The 19,183-nt window shown below is 48.8% G+C and overlaps 1 protein-coding gene across 2 annotated transcripts; it reads left to right on the forward strand.

Annotated features, from left to right (window-relative positions):
* Nucleotides 1–7,196: 7,196 nt before the first annotated feature.
* On the forward strand, nucleotides 7,197–18,791 carry SDR9C7 (short chain dehydrogenase/reductase family 9C member 7). Of its 2 annotated transcripts, none has more exons than XM_033221619.1 (4): nucleotides 7,197–7,657; nucleotides 11,417–11,717; nucleotides 12,392–12,555; nucleotides 17,894–18,791. In XM_033221619.1, exons 1-4 carry the CDS (start codon nucleotides 7,357–7,359, stop codon nucleotides 18,109–18,111), a joined length of 984 nt encoding a protein of 327 aa, XP_033077510.1. In that variant the 5' UTR covers nucleotides 7,197–7,356; the 3' UTR covers nucleotides 18,112–18,791. The 2 variants fall into 2 exon arrangements, with proteins under 2 accessions (XP_033077510.1, XP_033077511.1); XM_033221620.1 differs by having other exon boundaries at nucleotides 7,199–7,657; nucleotides 11,459–11,717.
* Nucleotides 18,792–19,183: the final 392 nt, after the last annotated feature.

Raw genomic sequence — 19,183 nt, forward strand, 5'->3', positions numbered from 1 at the left:
CTGTGACTCGCCTTGAATTCATTCCTATGTGAGATCCAAGAACCTGCTCCTGGGGTCTGGATCGGCACCGTCTTTTCTGGCAACAATACAAATATGACCAGGGAGCGTCCTCAGGAGGCTCCAAGTCCCTGAATGCCCTTGTGCCAGCTTACTCAAGGTCAATCTATGTTGTCTCCCCCAAAGCAAAGTAAAAGCTTGATATTTAATCTGAAGCCTCCATAGTGTGGAGGCTTTGATTATTTTACCCTCTTGACATACACTTGCCTGTGCGCAGACACACATACACAAAGCCAACCACACACACAAAACAAAAATGAATTAACGATTGCTGATTTAATTCATCACTCACTGGGTAGGTGTGCAGGAGGTGTGACTCACCCCAGTTCTTCCCAAGAGGCAGATCATGGTGAGGGCACAAACCCTGGCCTGGGCTCCCCTGAAGGTGAAGCTGCACCGAAACTGGACCCACGGCCCACATCATCTCCTGTGAGCCATAGGTAGAGCATTGACACCACAGAGCAATACTGGCCATGAAAAGTCTAGTGAAAACCAGTCCAAGGTAGCAAAATAAGGGTCTCTCCTTTTCTCCTCCTTCCAGGCCTCTTTCCTCAGACAGGGAGCCAGGTCTAGTCTGAGGGACCTGTGCAGGGACTGGGGCCCAATCCCACAGAGGCCAGGGGAGCCACAGAAGCTGCCTCACTCCTCTTTGCTGTCCTGGTCCTCTCTCAGGAGCATGGGGTCTTTGAGTCCCAACATCAAGAGTTTTCCCTTCTGGCCCCGATCTTGGCCCTTACCTGTGCGCCATAGGGCACATAGGGTCTTACGTTTGAGCTGCCCAATTCTCCTTGTTTGTTGCCCTGCAATAAATATCTCACTTTCCCTTGCTGCTATCCCGATGTCAGTGTTTGGCTTTTCTGTGCAGGGCGAGAGAACCTCGGTGCAGTTCCAAGACACCCTGATGCAGCCTTAGTAACCCTGGATGATTCAGACTTAAGCCTCAGTCACTCATTTCGGTTGTCAAAGGACTTAGGTAGCAGGGAAGAAATCTGCAAGCCAGAGGCAAATCTGAGGGATTTCACATTCGGGGTAAGGGGGTGTCTCCCAGATGCCTCTTCCCTCTGAATGCCCCCTCTGGGACTTCCTGGGATTGCTCCCAACTGGAGTGTCTGGGGAGCAGCTGTCACCCCAGGCAAGGGTCCTGTTACTCTTAGGATGAATGAGTGGAGCAGTGGGTGTGAAGGTTGGGAAATGTCTCTGCATAGCCCTTGACAATGTACAGTTGAAGGAAACCCTGGTCACTGAGAAGATTCTGGATGTGAGCCCTGGCAGGGGAGGGCAGAGGGCAGTGTAGCCAGCACCCAGGGCTGGGCACAGGTCATATCTGGAGGTGAGCGAGTGAGCCCTGGGACACCTGCATGTGGAAGTCCTTCCATTTCCTCTCCCAGTATCCCTGGGTGTTTCCTTCCTGTGGGTTCCAAGTCTCCATTCCCTTCTTTCCACTTTCTTTACCTCAGATGTCAGACTCCCACCATGGGATCCTGCACTTCTCTGTCCCAGAAAACTATTATGGCAGGAGAAGATTTCTTCCTGTCCACTCTTTTGGCTTCTCCTTCTCATCCTAGAGAGCCTGACCATGACCCAGTTTTCTGAGGAGTGATTGAGTCTGGTTGCTGAGCGAGATAAGGAAACTCAGGCTCAAAGAGGGATTTCCACCTAACGTGCCTGGAAAGCATGTGTAGCTTCCCAATAAGGTGTTTCTGTGTTCAGAAGACCATGGACCAGGAGTGTCAGTATAGCAGCTTTGTAGGGACAGTTCAGACCCTTTTTTTTTTTTTTTTTTTTTTTTTAAATTAGAGACGGGGTTTCACCGTGTTAGCCAGGATGGTCTCGATCTCCTGACCTCGTGATCCGCCCGTCTCGGCCTCCCAAAGTGCTGGGATTACAGGCTTGAGCCACCGCGCCAGACCCTTGTACTTAGAGCAGAGGGGTATGTTTGCCCTGGAGAGGGTGTGCGGGCAGCTGTGTGTGAGCCTATGTGAATACACAGGTTTGCACCCACATAAACATCTGTGTGGTCACAGAGAGAAATTTGCAGACTAGGGAAGCATTGCTGAGTCATAATAGTTTCCTACTGGGCAGGACTTGGTGTTTGCAATTGCAGGCATGACTACTTGCAAAGGCAGTTCAAATAGTAGAGAGATGAAACCAGGTTTTAAAAAAATGTTGCAGAAAGACAGTTATAAGGGAGGAAAGTGAGGACTTTCTGCCAAAATGCCTGAGGGCCTCCCTGCCTACCACAGCCCTCTGTTCTTAAATCCTCCTGTCTCAACAGAGGCCAGACTCTTATTTCACCCCAGCCTACCTGTCCTCTGCAAAGCCATGTGGCTCTACCTGGCGGCCCTCCTGGGCCTGTACTACCTTCTGTGCTCGTACCAGGAGAGACAGGTGGTGAGCTAGCTGAGAGACAAGTATGTGTTCATCATGAGCTGTGACTCACGCTTCAGGAACCTGCCGGCCAGACAGCTGGATGTACGAGGCTTGCAGGAGCTGGGTGTAGGACAGAGAAGGGGGCCAAGCAGCTGAGAGGCCAGACTTCAGACAGGCTAGAGATGGTGACCATGGACATCACCAAGACAGAGAGCATTGCTGCAGCTGCCCAGTGGGCAAAGGAGCGTGTGGGGGACAGAGGTACCACCTCAATCCCTCCTCATGCCTATTTGTTTCTTCTCTCTGTGTGTCACTAGGGGAGACCTAGTGTCTGCTAACTGGGAACATTCCCAAGACTTTTATTTTCAGGGGCTTGAGCTTTCCATTTTCCAGAGCAGAAGTCCTAGAGTGGTTGTGGCTGGGCCCAGGGTTAGAGGAGTCCAGCCTGTGGTTAGAGCCCAGTCTCTGGAGAATGTGGGGTCCTGACAGTTGGCATGAGACCATCGGGGATGGGGCCGGGCAGGATCCAGGCTTCTGATCTCAGCATTCTCTTACTGGTTCCTTCACAGTTGTCCCTGTTGAGGGCTTTAAGATGATCCCCACTTGACTCACCAGGACACTGGGGCTTGGAGAGCTGAAGGGACTTCACATCAAACACCGAGTGATGAATCCTGTTCCTTTTGGGGAAAGGGAGATCATTGATTGCTTTGTTCTGATTGTAAATGGAAAACATGGAGAAATTATAGAAGAGGATAAGATTGGATAGATAGGACGATAAGAGAGGATTTCTCATTGGAGAAATGATAGAAGAGGATGGGAGTGAGACAACATTCACCCTAATCCCAGCCTCCAGGGTTAATCTCCCTCTACTTTAAGCATTCTGGGGTCAGCATTTTCAATCAAATTTCAATCAAATTTCTTCCACAACATAACAATCAAGGTCTCCATATTCCAGCATGTGGAGAGACCATAATTTGTTAAAGGGATTCTATGTCGTTGAATGCCGAAGTTTGTTACCTACTTTTCCTGGCATAAGTAACATCTCAGTAATGATTCTCTACCAAGGTTTCTTGACAGGCTTAGCAGTGCTATCCAAGAAAAGTAAAACTATTGAATCAAAGAATCCTCATTCCTTCAAGTCCAGGAAAGGTTTCTGAGTGGGGGAAGGGCTACCATTGCAGGCCTTATTGTTTTTCCAATATTCCTAGAGTCAAGCTCTGTCTCCCGTACCCCCCAGCCACCATCCACTCACACCCCTGCCCCTGCTGGCCTGGAATCCGTAGCTCTGTAGCTCTGACTACTCCAGATCTTTCATGCTATTAGTTTGCTCCCCTGTGTCTTCTGTAGAGTCTTCCCCAAAGCTAAATGGGCTGGGCACTATGGGGATAGGGCAGAGGTGGCCTTGTGGGATCATGGGAGGAGAGGGTGGTACTTCCTGGGGCAGAGAGTAGTCTGGACACCTGTGTGGCATAAGACCTCCTTCCCTCCTCCCTTGTGTGCTCTGGTCATTCAGTCCACAGTGAGCTTTGGAATTCTCAGGTACACAGGGTGACCTTTTCTTCCAGGACAGATATTGCCTTGGCATTGATGCAGGTTGTAGCATAGCTTGTCCCCTGATGCCCAGTGCAGGCCTGTTCTCTAACTTCCCCAGTCTTAGGATTTAGGCATATCTCTCCTAACCAGGATGCAGAAAGTAATTACTCATGTGTTTTTCTTATTCTTTCCTTCCATTTTCCTTTCTCTTCTGTCCTTTCCCCTTGGTTTCTCTGTCTTACCTTATTCCTATCTTCCTATTTCCTGTCTCTGTCTCTCTCCCCTGGAGAGATATTTGTTGGGCCCTGGAGGCATGGGGAAAGCATCTGAGTCCATGCAACATACTGTTTGGGCCCTTGGATGAGTACCCAATAAACTCAACTTAGGACAACAACAAGGTTTTAGCTCTGACCTAAAAGCTCTGACACCTGAGAGAGGGGCAAGAGAGTCAGAATCATTGTTGCCAGTTCTTATAGGGGTTGTGACCCAGTCAGTCCTGCTGATTATGGCAGCCTCCTAAGCTGGGGAGGGTCCTGGCAGTGGGGTCTGAGCTGAAGATTGAGGATCCCCACCTGGCAGCCTTGAACAGAAATGGGGAAATGACTTTTGTCTTCAGCCCAGGCCCAGGGTGAGCCTCAACCATCTGCCTGTGCTGTCGTGGCCTTATAGGGTGAAGCACAGGGCCAGGCCTTGGGGGAGGCTGGGCAGGTGGGTGCATGTGGGCTCATGGAGGCCCTGGGCAGGAGCTGTGCCTTATGCTGTTGTTAGTGGAAGCCCCCCAAAAAAGGGATTTGCACAGGAAAACTCCTTGTTCTAATAGGCTTCTAGACACCCACTGACTGCAGAGAGCCCAGTGGCTGTGAGTGTGGGGAGTCAGACTGAAGGCAGAGGGATGCTCCGTACAGGACAGCTGCCATCACCCAGCTCAGAGGCCAGGGAGATTCCTGGGGCAGGAGAAGAAGGGAGGGGACTGAGGACTGCAGAGGAGGTAGAATATGGGAATTCTGGTGATCCATTGGATGTGAGGGGCATAGGAAGTGATAGCACTGAGGTGCTGCCTTGCTCTTGAATTGGTAGGACTTTGGGCTAGTAAGCTTTGGTATGTAAAATGTGGAAACCCCAGAGAGAGGCAAGGCCACCATCATAACTTTCATCTGCTATCTGCTGCCCTTCCCAACTCTCCAAGATTTCTTGCATCTTGGCATGGGATGCATAATGGCATCCCACTTCCTTGGGCCCTGAGCCTCATGGTCCACCTGTCACCCTGAAGAATCCACATTTGTGGAAGGTCTTGAGCAACTGGGGGTAGGTGAGCCCATACCTGCTCTTCCTCCTGTCTACCTCATCAGGGTGTGTCTTGGCCCTCAGCAGTCTATGCTCTCCCACTGGAGGGAAATGGCCTGACAGAGGAGAGAGCTCCTCTCCTCTGAGATACCTCTGTGCATGGGGTGGGGATGGGGAGTGCAGCTACCAACCTGACCTACCAGACCTTAGGGGCCAGCTCAGCAAGGAGTCCTGTCATCTGAGAGAGGGAGGCATTTCTAGCTCTGGGAGGAAGAGCCTTCTATGTGGTCCTACAGCCCTCACACCCCACACCCTCATGGACTGTGTGTTTAGTTTGAGACCAGGGGAACACTGCCAGCACAGAGGCCCAGGAGGTGCTGAGTCAGGCCCAGGCCTGCGCTGGAGCAGTTCTGAGTTATCCTTATTCTAGGTTCAGAACCAACTCCTGGACCTCACTTGTGTCCTCAAGAACTGGGATACCCACTGCCCCAGGTCTGCTCAGTTCTTGAGTGACACGGTCCGACCTCTCCCAGCCAAGACTTCTCTGTTCATTCGCCCAGGAGGCAGGCAGACACTGGGAGATGGTTCCCAGATCCCACATAGGAGGTGCTCTGCCTCGGGGTGGTTATGAAGTAGGTGCGGTTTGCTTTCTACCATTTTCCACTTCCATCCCCTATAAGTTTTGGGTCTGCTCTTCAAGGGTGGCTTCATAATCTGCTCCCCCACTACTTTGCTAAGGAATGGACAAACCCTGCAAGGCTTTCCCAAGATGACACCCGCTTTATGTGATTCTACGCTCGTCAGACTTGGCAAATGGTGGATCACAGAGATACATCCTTTGTTCCTTCACACTAGAGAACTTTGTGGTCCCATTTCTGTATCAGACTCTCTAAGCCATGAAGGTGTGAGCTGGGACCAGGCTCATCCCAAGGGATGGTGACCCTAGATGTTGATCCAAAGAATCACAGGAGGCTCCAGCGTCATTCCCCTGTATCTTACGAAATTCTGGGTGTGGCCCCTCACTACTCACACCTCTGGTTTCCTTATTTCCTTTCCTTTACCACCTTCCCTCTTAGCTTTCTGTAAATTATTTGCTAAATTGCCTAGAATCTCTTCTTCTCCTCCAAGTCCCGACCCTGAGAATTTTCTATGTCTCTGGCCCCAGTTCTCTGCTCCTCCTATATCTCATCCTCTCTTACAGTCAAGGCCTCTGCCCAGACAATTCCCTCAGCTGCCCAGTGAACTCATGATCCCACCTCATCATCTTGCCCAGGGCCAGTCACTGTTGACCTGAGTATCATCCCCATGGGGTGTCAGGCCTGAGTCCCCCAGGTCTTTCTGCTTTCTGGTGGCTAAGTTTCACATCACCAGCCTCCCCTATAGGAGGGCCCTGCTGCCTCTAGCCTCAGGACAATGGAGGTACATCCACCTTAGGAGAAATCCATTGCTTTTCATCCTCTCTCCTGATGGAGACTTACCTAAGAATTCCAGAGAGCTGACGACCTGCAACTTGTTTCTCTTGGGGTTTGGAAGGTACAGAACTAATGTTGTTTGTTTTACATTAATAAATTTGTCTTGAGTATTTTCCCTGAAAATAAAACTTAAACTTATTTACATACCTGCACTCATTACAAAAGATTTTGATCTCTGGAGACCAAAATCCCCAGGCTGGATTGGGGGTAGACTGGCGACAGGATTTCTAGGGGAGCTGTCTGGGGTGAGTCCTCTTTTTTCATTTGCCTCCCTTACACCACCTGGGTGAGCCACCACTCATCACCAACATTGCCAGTGGATTCTTTCCCATTCTTGGCAGCTTTACCCATCAGGGCAGGGGGAGAGAAGGAGGCAGCCACCAGGCTGTCAGAGGTGACAAGGCTTCAGGTTGGACTTGAATTTCTTGCATCTGAGCTAATTGCTGTGGTGATGCATCCACCTATGAAAATTACAGCGTGGCTCACCCAGGGACCTAGATTTGTTGCAAGCTGTGGGAGAGAGGAGAGTTCTTCTTCCAGGTGGTTTCCTACAGACTGCCTGCTAGGGCTCAGAGGACCAGCTTCTTCCCTGCTGTCTCCTGAGCCCACTCCCTCTTGGCCATCACATTCCCCCTGCCCTATGGCGGCCCTCACAGACCTCTCATTTATGTACCGCTGGTTCAAGAACTGCAATCTGGTTGGCAACCTCTCGGAGAAGTACGTCTTTATCACAGGCTGTGACTCCGGCTTCGGGAACCTGCTGGCCAAACAGCTAGTTGATCGGGGCATGCGGGTGCTGGCTGCTTGCTTCACTGAGGAGGGAGCCCAGAAACTTCAGCAGGATACCTCCTATCGGCTGCAGACCACCCTACTGGATGTCACCAAGAGTGAAAGCATCAAGGCGGCGGCCCAGTGGTTGAGGGACCAAGTGGGCGAGCAAGGTGGGGCGAATTACATTCTTTGACTTTCTTGGTTTCTCCTTCTTCCTCTTCCTCTCTCCCGAAGCATCTGACAGTATTAGAGACCCTGATGTCCAGATGGCGGGGGAGGGGTGACATAGGAAAGGCTCCTGCTTCAATCTGGTTGGAAGCCACTGCATGGTTTGGCCTGTTCACATGAAGGGGTAATTTCCCAAGGAAGTTTTCTGTCCTGGAAACTCAGAGAGACAGGAAAGAGGTCTCAATAGGAAGTGAGGTGGGAAGATGTGTTCTGTGTGTCCAAATCTCTAAAAATGGACATGCCTGGCCGGGCATGGTGGCTCATGCCTATAAATCCAGCACTTTGGAAGGCCGAGGCAGGAAGATCATGAAGTCAAGAGATGGAGACCATCCCGGCCAACACAGTGAAACCCATTTCTACTAAAAAATACAAAAATTACCTGGGTGTGGTGGCATGTGCTTGTGGTCCCAGCTACTCGGGAGGCCGAGGCAGGAGTGTCACTTGAACCCTGGAGGCGGAGGTTGCAGTAAGCCAAGATTGTGCCACTGCACTCCAGCCTGGTGACAGCGAGACTCCATCTCAAAAAAAAAAAAAATAGGATGTGCCTCTCTGAGGTTTCAGCAGTCCTAACCATCAGCTCCTGGGGAAATACAAGCACATTTCTCGTTGGGATCAGGATAAGGGGAAGGGGGAATGAGACAGGAGGTTGGATCCCATGGGGGGGTGCAGTTTCTCTCCTTGACTATGTCAGGCAGGGGAGAAAGAGATCTGGTCTCTTCTTGACATCATGGTGGGTGTTGGTTTGACTTCAGGGCAAGTATGTACGTCAGAGTGGCTGTTCCTATTGGGAAAGGAAGCTGTGGACGGGGGCTGGCCCAGGACTGCGTGGGGACCTGCCTCATGCACTTCCAGCACACAGGGTGTGGGCCTAGGAACAGGAGGAACAGGATGGCTGGGTTGCAGAAGCAGCAGACTAGAGGAAGTCCTCCCTCCTAAAGGAACTAGTCTGGAGCCCATGCACAGGTCAGGGCTACAGAGCCCTGGAGCCAGGGGGATCCAGACAGTAACTCCCTGCTTGATTCCTCTCCTTAGCACTTATCACTAGTCAATGTACAATAGATTTTACTTATTTATTGTCTGTTTCCTCTGCTAGAATAAAGCTTCCTGGGGACAAAGATTTTTGTTCCTTTTATTTACTGTGCATCCTTAGTACCTACAATAATGTCTGGCACCCAGTAAGGTACTCAATAAATAGTTTTTGAGTGAGCTAATTAATTAGTAATTCAGCAAGAGTGAGCCTCTGTCTTCAGCAGGCTATCTCAGCCAGTTCCCTACATTCAGCCTTGAGCCACTTGCCTTAATACCTCACTTAGCATGTTACTTTCCTGTTGCTGTTGTAACAACACAATTGTACGGTCTGAAGACAATACAAACACATTATCTTGTAGTTCCGGAGGAGTGATGTCCAAAATGGGCCTCACTGATCTAAAATCAAAGTCAGCAGAACTGTGTTCCTTCTGAAGGCTGTAGAGGAGAATCCGTCTCTGCCTTTTCCAGCTTCCAGAGGCAGCTGACATCCCCTGGCTCCTGGCCTGCTACCTCCATCTTCAAGGCCTGCAAGGTTGAGCCCAGTCTTTTTCACACTTTTCTCAATCTCTCTGATTCTCCGGTTTCTGCCTCCTTCCTCTTAGAAGGACTCATGATTATATTGGGCTCACCAGTTTAATCCAGGATAATTTCCCTGTGTTAACTTCCTCCGTAACTTTAAGGACAATTGATTAGTAACCTCCATTCCACCTGCAACCTTAATTCCCCTTTCCCATGTAATCCAGCAGATTCACAGGTTCCAGAGATAATGAGGCTGGGGACATCTTTGGGGGACCATTATTTTGCCTAAGCCACTGGGCAATATCCTTGTCTAAGAAGCACTGGGAACTGGGGTGGGTAGGGGGGTGGGAGAGGAAGTTCTTGTGTGCTTTCTCATTGCTCCTGAATGCAGAAAGGCAGGGAGATTGGGTAGGGGCATGGCTTCGGTGGGGACCCCGGCCCTAGAGGGAGGGGTGGACTAGGATTTATGTTTGTGTTGAGACCTGCCCTCAGGAGACAGTGGGATGCGCCTGCAGAGTATCTTGGGGCTGCTGAAGCTGGGGCTGTCAGGGGAATCACCAGGGCAGTAGGGCTTGGGGAATCCTTGCATGAAGGAGCTGGAAGGGGTCCTTGAGCAGTGCTTAGAGGGGTTTCCATTATGTCTTTAGCATCACCCTCCCTCTGGTGGAATTTTCTTTGAACTCCAATATGTAAAACAAATGAAAGGAGAGCTTCTTCTGCATTTTCCTCCCGCTAGAAGGCTTGCAAAATACAGTCTGGAAGCAACTGTTTTAGTCTGATCTGATGAAGAGTCTGAGGCCCAGAGAGGGAAGTGACTTGTTCAAGGCTGGAGGTAAAACCAGGACTGGACCTAACGCTCTTCAACCCTGGGCCCCTGCAGAGTTGAATGACCACACTTAGCATTATTTCTTTCCATTTGTACCAAACTAATTGAAATATCTCAAAGACAGTCCTCATCACATTTTCCATAATTATTTTATTTAAATAATTTATATATTTATTTATAAATATTATTATTTCCTTCCAGGCTTGTGAGTTCCTGGAGGGATAGGATGCTGTGTTGTTCATTTTATGTCTCCTTTGCCCCGTATTTTACTTTATCTTATTTTATTTCTTTTTTTTTTTTTTTTTTTGAGACGGAGTCTCGCTCTGTCACCCAGGCTGGAGTGCAGTGGCCAGATCTCAGCTCACTGCAAGCTCCGCCTCCCGGGTTCACGCCATTCTCCTGCCTCAGCCTCCCGAGTAGCTGGGACTACAGGCGCCGCCACCTCGCCCGGCTAGTTTTTTGTATTTTTAGTAGAGACGGGGTTTCACCGTGTCAGCCAGGGTGGTCTACGATCTCCTGACCTCGTGATCCGCCCGTCTCGGCCTCCCAAAGTGCTGGGATTACAGGCTTGAGCCACCGCGCCCGGCTATCTTATTTTATTTCATTTTATTTTTAGAGACAGGGTCTCACTCTGTCACCCAGGCGCTATTATAGCTCACTGTAACCTTGAACAAGGTAACCTGTAACCTGGGCTCAAGTGATTCTCCCACCTCAGCCTCCCAGTAGCTAGAACTACAGGTGCATACCACCACGCCTGGCTAATTTTTTTTCTTTTTTGTAGAGACAGGAGTCTCACTCTGTTGCTCAGGCCGGTCTCAAACTCCTGGCCTCAAGTGATCCTCCCACCTCAGCCTCCCAAAGGGTTGTGATTACAGGTGTGGGTCACTGCACCTGGCCTCCTTCACCCTACAATTGTCACAGACTAGACACATGCATGAATAAATGCATGAAGATGGATGAATGAATAAATGGATTGATTTTGGTAGTATGTGAAATGCAGTTGGTCATACTTAAGTGAATAGAGAGGGAGAAGCATGATGGGGAAGGGATCTAAACACTAATTCATTGGTATGAAAATGAAACTCTTATCCCAGCGCTTATAGCTGAAATGCTGTTAGCTAACACCTTGATTGTAGCTGGCACAGAGTGCCAGCTAGTCGGCAGACTTTACTTGAATTGGGAAAAAGTGTCCCTTCAGGGAAAATGAATTAGTAAAAGATACACCTTCCTTTTATGTTATAGCCTGACTGGGTTGTGTCTTTTGCACCTGCTCAACCATCCTTGAAGGCACTGAGCCAGTGGGGAGCAAACCTTGGTTCTTTCCCAGGCCCACTGATGATATCTATGTGGTTCTCCATCTCGCCCCCAGGCCTCTGGGCCCTGGTGAACAATGCTGGTGTGGGCCTGCCCAGTGGTCCCAATGAATGGCTGACCAAGGAGGATTTTGTGAAGGTGATTAATGTGAACCTGGTGGGACTGATCGAAGTGACCCTTCACATGCTGCCCATGGTCAAGAGAGCCCGGGGCAGGGTTATCAACATGTCCAGCTGTGGTGGTCTTGTGGCCGTCATTGGTGGTGGCTACTGCGTCTCCAAGTTTGGCGTTGAGGCCTTCTCTGACAGCATCAGGTAACTGGGCCCTGGTACTAAACCACTCCAGGTGGAAATCCCGGGAGTTAGAGAGGGTTGGGTGTGACAGCTTGTGGGCAGGGGAATTCTGCAGACAGGAAGCTAACACAATAGCAGAAGGAAGGTTAGACCTCAAGGTGCTTTCTCCAAGGACCAAGAGAAGGTATGAGGAGAAGAGGTAGGGTGGAAATACAAGGCATCAGGTGGGCCTTCCCTTGAGCAGCACCAGGGTGAGTGAAACCCTGTTTGGGCCTGTGAGAGGAGGAGGGAGAGTCCCCCAAACAGACAGACAGGCCTGGAGGCAGAGGTCACCTCTGGAGGTCCTTAGAGGAGCATGCAGGTCTTGTGTAGACCCACACCCTTCACCACGTGGGTGTTGAGTGAGGAGTTGCTAATGGGAGGGACCTGGTGGGAGGCAAGGCTTGGCCTAGATTCTCTGTTGACTTCTTCCCGCCGGTTATGCCTAATGCAAATTGCCCAGAGACTGCTGGGCCAGTCTGGGAAAAGGCTGAGTACCTAAGAAAGGGCTTATTTGCACAAAGGCAATGCCAGGGCCATGTACAGGGGGTGGGGGAGGCATCTCTAGTTTCCTGAAAGACAAGCCCTTCCAGAGGTGACTCTCCCTGATGATTGTCATCTTGAGACCCAGACTGAATGCAACTCTTCTTTCCCAGGCGTGAGCTCCACTACTTTGGGGTAAAGGTCTGCATCATTGAGCCAGGGAACTACCGGACAGCCATTCTGGGCAAAGAGAACCTGGAGTCACGCATGCGAAAGCTTTGGGAGAGGCTGCCTCAGGAGACCCGGGATAGCTACGGAGAGGAGTATTTCCGTAACTGTAAGTTCCTGGGGCAGGAGAGGGGTCACTAAGGGGGGGGCGAGTGGGTCTTGGGATCATTAGCTGGCTTTCCATTTACAGATGGTGAGACAAAATGCAGAGGAGTTCAGGACCCAAGGTCACACAGTGGCAGAGCTGGGGTTTGAGAATAGAGAGCAAGTGGCAGAATCATCACTGCTGGAGCAGTGCAGGGAGTTAAGGGCAATTCGGCCCACTCCTGGCACCTGCCCCCACAGCATCATGATGCAGGGGAATCAGGCGAAAATGTACTGAGATAAATACAGTGAAGAGATCAAGAGCATGGCTGCTGGAGCCAGACTGCCTGGGTTCAAATCCTGGCTCTACTACTTACCAGCTAGGAGACTTTGGGCCTATTACTTAGTTTTCCCATGCCTGAGTTTTCTCATTTACAAAATGGAGCTAAAGATAGTGCCTCCTTCATGGGGTTGCTATGAGGGTTAGTATGTGTGAAGTGCTTTGCACATTCCCAGTGCTTGTTAATAAAGAAGAAAATGAGCACATGGGGATTTAAAAGAGAGGGTCTCTAGGCACCTCTCTTTCTCTCCCTGAGCTGAGGGTCTCCTGTGAATCATTGGTGTTTTTGGAGGGTAGAGGTGGGACATGGCAGCTGTTTACCCTGCTGCCCCAAAACTTTGTGCTGCAAAAGTTGTCTGCTGGACATCATACGTCAACAGAGCACAAAGCCAAGACGGCCATTTTTTTCACTTAATACATACACACTTTATTGCATTTTTGTTTTTTATTTTTGTTTTGAATCAGTAATACAAAACATGCAAGGCTGCCATGTCCCAAGCATGTGTGGGGCTGGAGAGCTGGAGCAGACATAGCGGTGTGCCTGCCCCTCACTGCCTGTAGCTTATGGCCCAGTAGGGGAGACAAACATTAATAAAAACACATGTGTTTATGACAGATGTGGATAAGTGCAACAGAGGAGAAACAGGGTTGTGAAAGAAGAATGGAGCGGGAAGTTGGGGTCCCAATTCAGGTTATGGTGAAGGGGAGAGCTTCTCTGAGTTGACTTTGAGGAGGAATAAGAGTTAGGTGTTGCTGGGAAGGGGAAAGAAAGGACTTTTTTTCTGCAGGAAGGCTCTGAGGCAGAAAACTCCATTTGAGGAACTTTAAAGAAACCAGCAGGTGGGAAGCAATGGGAGGTAGCTGGAGTATACAGAATAAATTAGAGCATCAAAGCACACTGAGGATTAAGGGGTGAGGGACAGGAAGCCATCAAGGGTGAGTGCTAGCTTTACAGCTTGAAGAATACGGTGGATGGAGGTGTCATTCATTCTTTGATTTAGGGAAGCCTCAGGGAAAAATGTTTGGGGTACCCCTTAGATAAATTCATCTTTTAGTGCTAGACATGTTAGGATTCTGTGAGAAGAAAATGTCTAAGGATTTACATTAGTTGGGACTTACTCAGTGACAGCAGATCCAGTGCTAATTATTTAAGCAGAAAAGGAATTTCTTGCCTCACCTGACTAAAAAGTTGAGCAAGATAAACTTCAGGTACAACCTGACCCAGACTGCAAATGATGTTGCTAGGACCTGGTTTCACCCATTTCTTGGCTCTGCTTCTTTTGCGTTGACTCCAATCTCTAAGCTGTCTCCCCTGTGGGAGCCGCATAACTGCAGCATCTCTTCACCTCCACCTAGGGTGAGGTCTGCTGGGAAAATAGGAGAGTTCTTTCCAGTACCTCTCCCAAAAGTCCTAATGTACACTCTGACTTGGAGGACCTATGGTGGCCACATCATAGGGGACCACAAGATGCACCCAACCCTAAACCAGTCACTGTGCCCAGGGGAACGTGAAGGTGTGATTGGCTCAGGCTGGGCCGTGTGCTCTGCCCAGACCAATGGACACGGTGTTGGGGAGGCATAGGTCCCCAGAGGGAAATGTGCTGCCGTTGGGAGCAAGGAGAGTAGATGTTAGTGTGTGTGGGGAAGAATATTTATCCTCTGTGTGATCATTCTTAGCAAAGAGTAGTTCAAATTATTTGTGGAGCTGCTCTGAGGCTGGGGCAAAGTGGATTCAGCATGTCTGGAGACCTCACAAAGTCGTTTTCTAAGTAAGCACTCAGGGTGAAGAGTGCTTGTAGCGTCTTTAGTGTGGTCCATGGAAGAATATGTATAAACTCCTCTGAAAACCTTGTCCAAAAACTGGTATTGTTAAAGAATAGTAAGGATTGGGCCTATTAAATATGTTAGGCCAATTCACCTGTAGTCCACACCATAATTTCAGAGGAAAATTTTCAGGCAGTGGTCAACTACATTTAGATAAACATTTTCCCAAGTGGTTATACTAGAATTTTCGCTTCAGTTGCCCAGTGTTTATTGGGATACAGAGATGAGACAGTCTCTGGGAAACTAGCAGGGAAGATGTGAAAGTAAATACACCACCACATGAAGAATCTTGCAATAAGGGACATGTGTACAAAACAAAGCAGCAGTGCAGACTTCATTCTGCTGTCACAGAAGCCTTACAGAGGTGACAGTTAATGCCTTAGTGAGTTTTGAAGGACGAATAGGAGTATACCAACAGGGAAAGAGATGGTGGATGTTTTACACAAGAGGAAAGGTGTGAGCAACATTTTGGTGACCTGACGTAGCATTGTATGCTTTTGGAGGCAGTGCAGATTCAGGCTTGTATTCCAGCAGTCCCCCTAATCATGTTGTACAGCTCTCCAAACTTGTTTATCCATTTATAAAGTACAATTCCTCTCTCATGGATTGTTAGGAGATTTAAACAGAAATGCAAAATACTCAGCTCTGCCACAGTAAGAGCTGAACAAACCTTTGCCATTGCCATTATAGTCTGGCAGAAGTGCTGTGGGTGGTGATTGAGAAGGGGAGAGATTAGGAGTCAGATCACAAAATGCTTTGATTGCTATACTAAGGAGCATGGCTCTTATCCTAAAGGCATTAGAGAGCCTTGTAAATGGCTCTGAAATGGCGGATCAGATTTGTGTCACTGTGGGAAGGACAAACAGGCCACCTGGGAGACTACTGTAGAAACCCAGCGAAGGAATGATAAAGACATGAAGTTCTAAGTCATGGTGGTTCTGGTGGTGGGGGGTGGCTGTGTGACAGACAGAAGAGAGATTTAGGAGTAGTCCTAGAGCATCACTGGGTACAAACTCAGCAAGTTGCTGTGGCTGACCAAACAGGCCCCTGGCTTGTAACCCCTAGGAGCAGGCCTGATACTTTATAGACTTTATCTTGCTTAATTCTCCCAATAACAAAAACATTTTCCCAGGTGCCCCACTCCAAAGCCTATGTCATTCCTCACTGTGAAGGAGAGTGACAAGGTTGGATGGGTCCTTCAGTCTCCCTTCCCACTCCATGCCTAGCAGGGTGCCCAGCACTGAATGGCAGCGAATATCTATTTGAGAAAACAATGAAAGCAGGTGCCTTATACCCTTTCCCATGTGTGGGGTACTTCTTCCACCCCACTGCCTGTGTAAGCCCTCCCCACTTCTCAGAACCCAATCCCCAGCCCATCTCACCATGTCAGCTTGCTCCACCTCCTCAGCCCACAAAGTTTTCCCTGGCTCTGAGGGGGCAGAGACAGCCCCTTGGGCACCCTGAATGATTCCTTTGGCCCTCAGCCCTGCTGCTGGTGGCCTCTGTGCCAGCTCTATGGTCGGAGGTCAGGGTGTGGTTTCCCAAGACATTACTGCCTTATGGACAGTCTGGCTTTAAGTGAGTGTGGCTCTTGTTGAGATCCCAAAATGCAGTTTGGCTTTTTCCCTGCATCAGTTTTCTTTCCAGGAAACAGAAAATGGAGTTTCTGGGAGTCTGGGGTGAAGGGGACTGAAGTGACACTGCCCCATTCTCACCAACCACCCAGAAGGATCCTGGCCCCGAGCGGGTGAATTCCTTGCCTGCCTGGACCATTCTCAAAGTCAGGGCAGCTTTGGCTTCCTCTCCATTTTCAAGTTTTCATCCCTCATCAGGGCAGTCTGACTTTGAAGCACCATTTTCTCTGGAGTCCTCAGGGCTCTCAGTGAAGCATGAATCCCTCTGTCCTGGGGTGAGGATGCACATGAGGGCCTGGTGGGTGTGTGGTGTGGCCCTTCTCTTATTTATGTCATGAGCTTTGGCAGACTTGTACCACCTGGGGGCTCTATCCCCATCTCCACTCCTGTGTGCCAGTGCAAACAGAACAGCCCCTCACATTTGTGAGGGCCCCACGAGGTGCTTGCCTATTCCTTAAATTATTTGAGTCCACAATGGCCAATGGCCTTACGACCAAGGTAGGGGCAGTATTACTATTTTTAAATAATATTTTCTCCTGTATGTTTTTGTTTAAATGTGGGAACTCTAGGAAGTACATAGAAGGAAAAAAAAAAAAAAAGGCTGTCTTCCCATCATGTTTGCTATTCTGTACTCCCCCAGTGTCTACCCTGCTATTAATCATCTTTGTTATTCTCCAGGAGAGATTTTTTTCTTTTTTTTTTTTTTTTTGAGACGGAGTCTCACTCTTGCCCAGGCTGGAATGCAGTGGTGCGATCTTGGGTCACTGCAACCTCCTCCTCCTGAGTTCAAGTGATTCTCATGCCTCAGCCTCCCTAGTAGCTGTGGTTACAGGCATGCGCCACCATGCCTGGCTAATTTTTGTATTTTTAGTAGAGAGGAGATGTCACCACATTGGCCAGGCTGGTCTCAAACTCCTGACCTCAGGTGATCGACCTGGCTCGGCCTCCCAAAGTACTGAGATTACAGGCCCGAGCCACTATGCCCAAACTTCAGGAAAGATAGTATTATCTCCATTTTACAGATAATAAAAGTTTAAGCTCAAGGTAATATAACTAATAAGTGGCACAGTTTTAAGAATGCTCACAGTTCTTCTCATCACCAGTCTAATGCAATAGTAGGAATTCAATGCACAATTGTTGAATTCAGGAAGATAAATAAGATTGATTATTTATTTATTTATTTATTTTGAGACAGCGTATCATTCTGTTGCCCAGGCTTGAGTGCAATGGTGCGATCTCGACTCACTAAAACCTCCGCCTCCTGGGTTCAAGTGATTCCGTATCTCAGCCTCCTGAGTAGCTGGGATTACAGGCATGTGCCACCATGCCCGGCTAATTTTCATATTTTTAGTAGAGATGGGGTTTCACCATGTTGGCCAGGCTAAGATTATTTACAATAGTCTTATAAATGTGTGTTTGTATAAGGGACCACTTGGAGGGTGTGGCAGACCTGCCTGAAATGTTAGATCAGGGATCTCGTGGAAAAGGTAGTTGGACAGAATTCAGAAGAAATCATCTTTTATGAAGAATAACAGCGCCTTTTTCCCCTCTCTGCCCTCAAACAGATACTGACAAGTTAAAAAACATAATGCAGGTGGCAGAGCCCAGAGTCAGAGATGTCATCAACAGCATGGAGCATGCTATTGTTTCCCGGAGCCCTCGCATCCGCTATAACCCTGGCCTGGATGCCAAACTCCTCTACATCCCCCTGGCTAAGTTGCCCACTCCTGTGACAGATTTCATCCTGAGCCGGTACCTTCCAAGGCCAGCGGACAGTGTCTAAACTGGGGAGGCTCAATGGGTCAGTGGAGCCTAGAAGTGGGGGTGGAAGGAAGGACTGTGGGGTCACAAAAGGTGGTATCAGATATCCTGGGGGCACTGGCCGCAAAGGACGCTTGGCTCAGCTGACACCCACTGCTGTCGAATTTACCAGTAACTTCTAACAGAAGATGAATGCCTCTTCCCACCCTCTGGGACCACACAGAAACCTGAGGTGGTATTTGCAAGTTCAGCGACCTGCAGCAATGGCTCCAAGGACATCTGGCACCCAGTCAGGATATGGCTTTTTCTGGTCCTGGAAAAGTCATGGAGAAGAAAACCAGCTCTGAGGAATCATGAGCCCCTTTCAGTTATCACTGCCACTGAGAAATACTGTGGGATAATCTTGCCTCCAGGAGAATCTAACCACCTTCCTACTGGGTGCCTCAATATGCATGACTTCATTCACATAACCCATCACTGAAGTACGTAGTAGGGCAGATAGGGAATGCAAGATTACATCAGACAAAAGTTTAAAATATTTTCTCTTTTTAGATTCTTCTATCTATAGGTGATTGGGATCCACATGAAATAACATTCATTTATTTAATCACCATTGAGTAATTTTTCAAATATTTATTGAGCACCTACTACCTACCAGGCACTTTGTAGGTGCTGGGGGAATATAAAGATGATTAAACCATGGTCTTGGTTATTTATTGTTTATTTTGTGTTTTGCTTTGCTTTGTTTTAGCACAATATCTAGTAGCTTAGTTAGGACAAACGATGATAGAAGGAATAGAAATCAGAATACAAATTTTTAGAGCTATGAAGGACCCTGGAGGTGTTCATCCAATACTTCAAAAACTTGACTGTACCTTGTAATCACCCAGTTAATTAAAAAATACAGACTCCTGCACCAATATTAAAAAATCTGATTCAGTAGGACTGAGACAAGGCCCAGAAGTATGTGTTTGTAACAAGGACCTAGAAGATTCTGATGCACCTGAGCAATTGGGAGCCACTTCTTCCACAGACTAAGTAACTTAACACTCAGAGGGGGAAGTGACCTACTTAAGCCCCCAGCTTAGTAACTA

Source organism: Trachypithecus francoisi, unplaced genomic scaffold (assembly GCF_009764315.1).
Source record: "Trachypithecus francoisi isolate TF-2019V2 unplaced genomic scaffold, Tfra_2.0 Lachesis_group11, whole genome shotgun sequence".
Classification (NCBI taxonomy): domain Eukaryota; kingdom Metazoa; phylum Chordata; class Mammalia; order Primates; family Cercopithecidae; genus Trachypithecus; species Trachypithecus francoisi.

What these genes read in the sequence shown, in the direction of transcription:
- SDR9C7 (XM_033221619.1), top strand. Translation starts at nt 7,357, where the DNA reads ATGGCGGCCCTCACAGACCTCTCATTTATGTACCGCTGGTTCAAGAAC. An exon ending in GGACCAAGTGGGCGAGCAAG is followed by an intron (nt 7,658 to 11,416) that starts GTGGGGCGAATT and finishes GTTCTTTCCCAG; the next exon opens with GCCCACTGATGATATCTATG. An exon ending in GCCTTCTCTGACAGCATCAG is followed by an intron (nt 11,718 to 12,391) that starts GTAACTGGGCCC and finishes CTTCTTTCCCAG; the next exon opens with GCGTGAGCTCCACTACTTTG.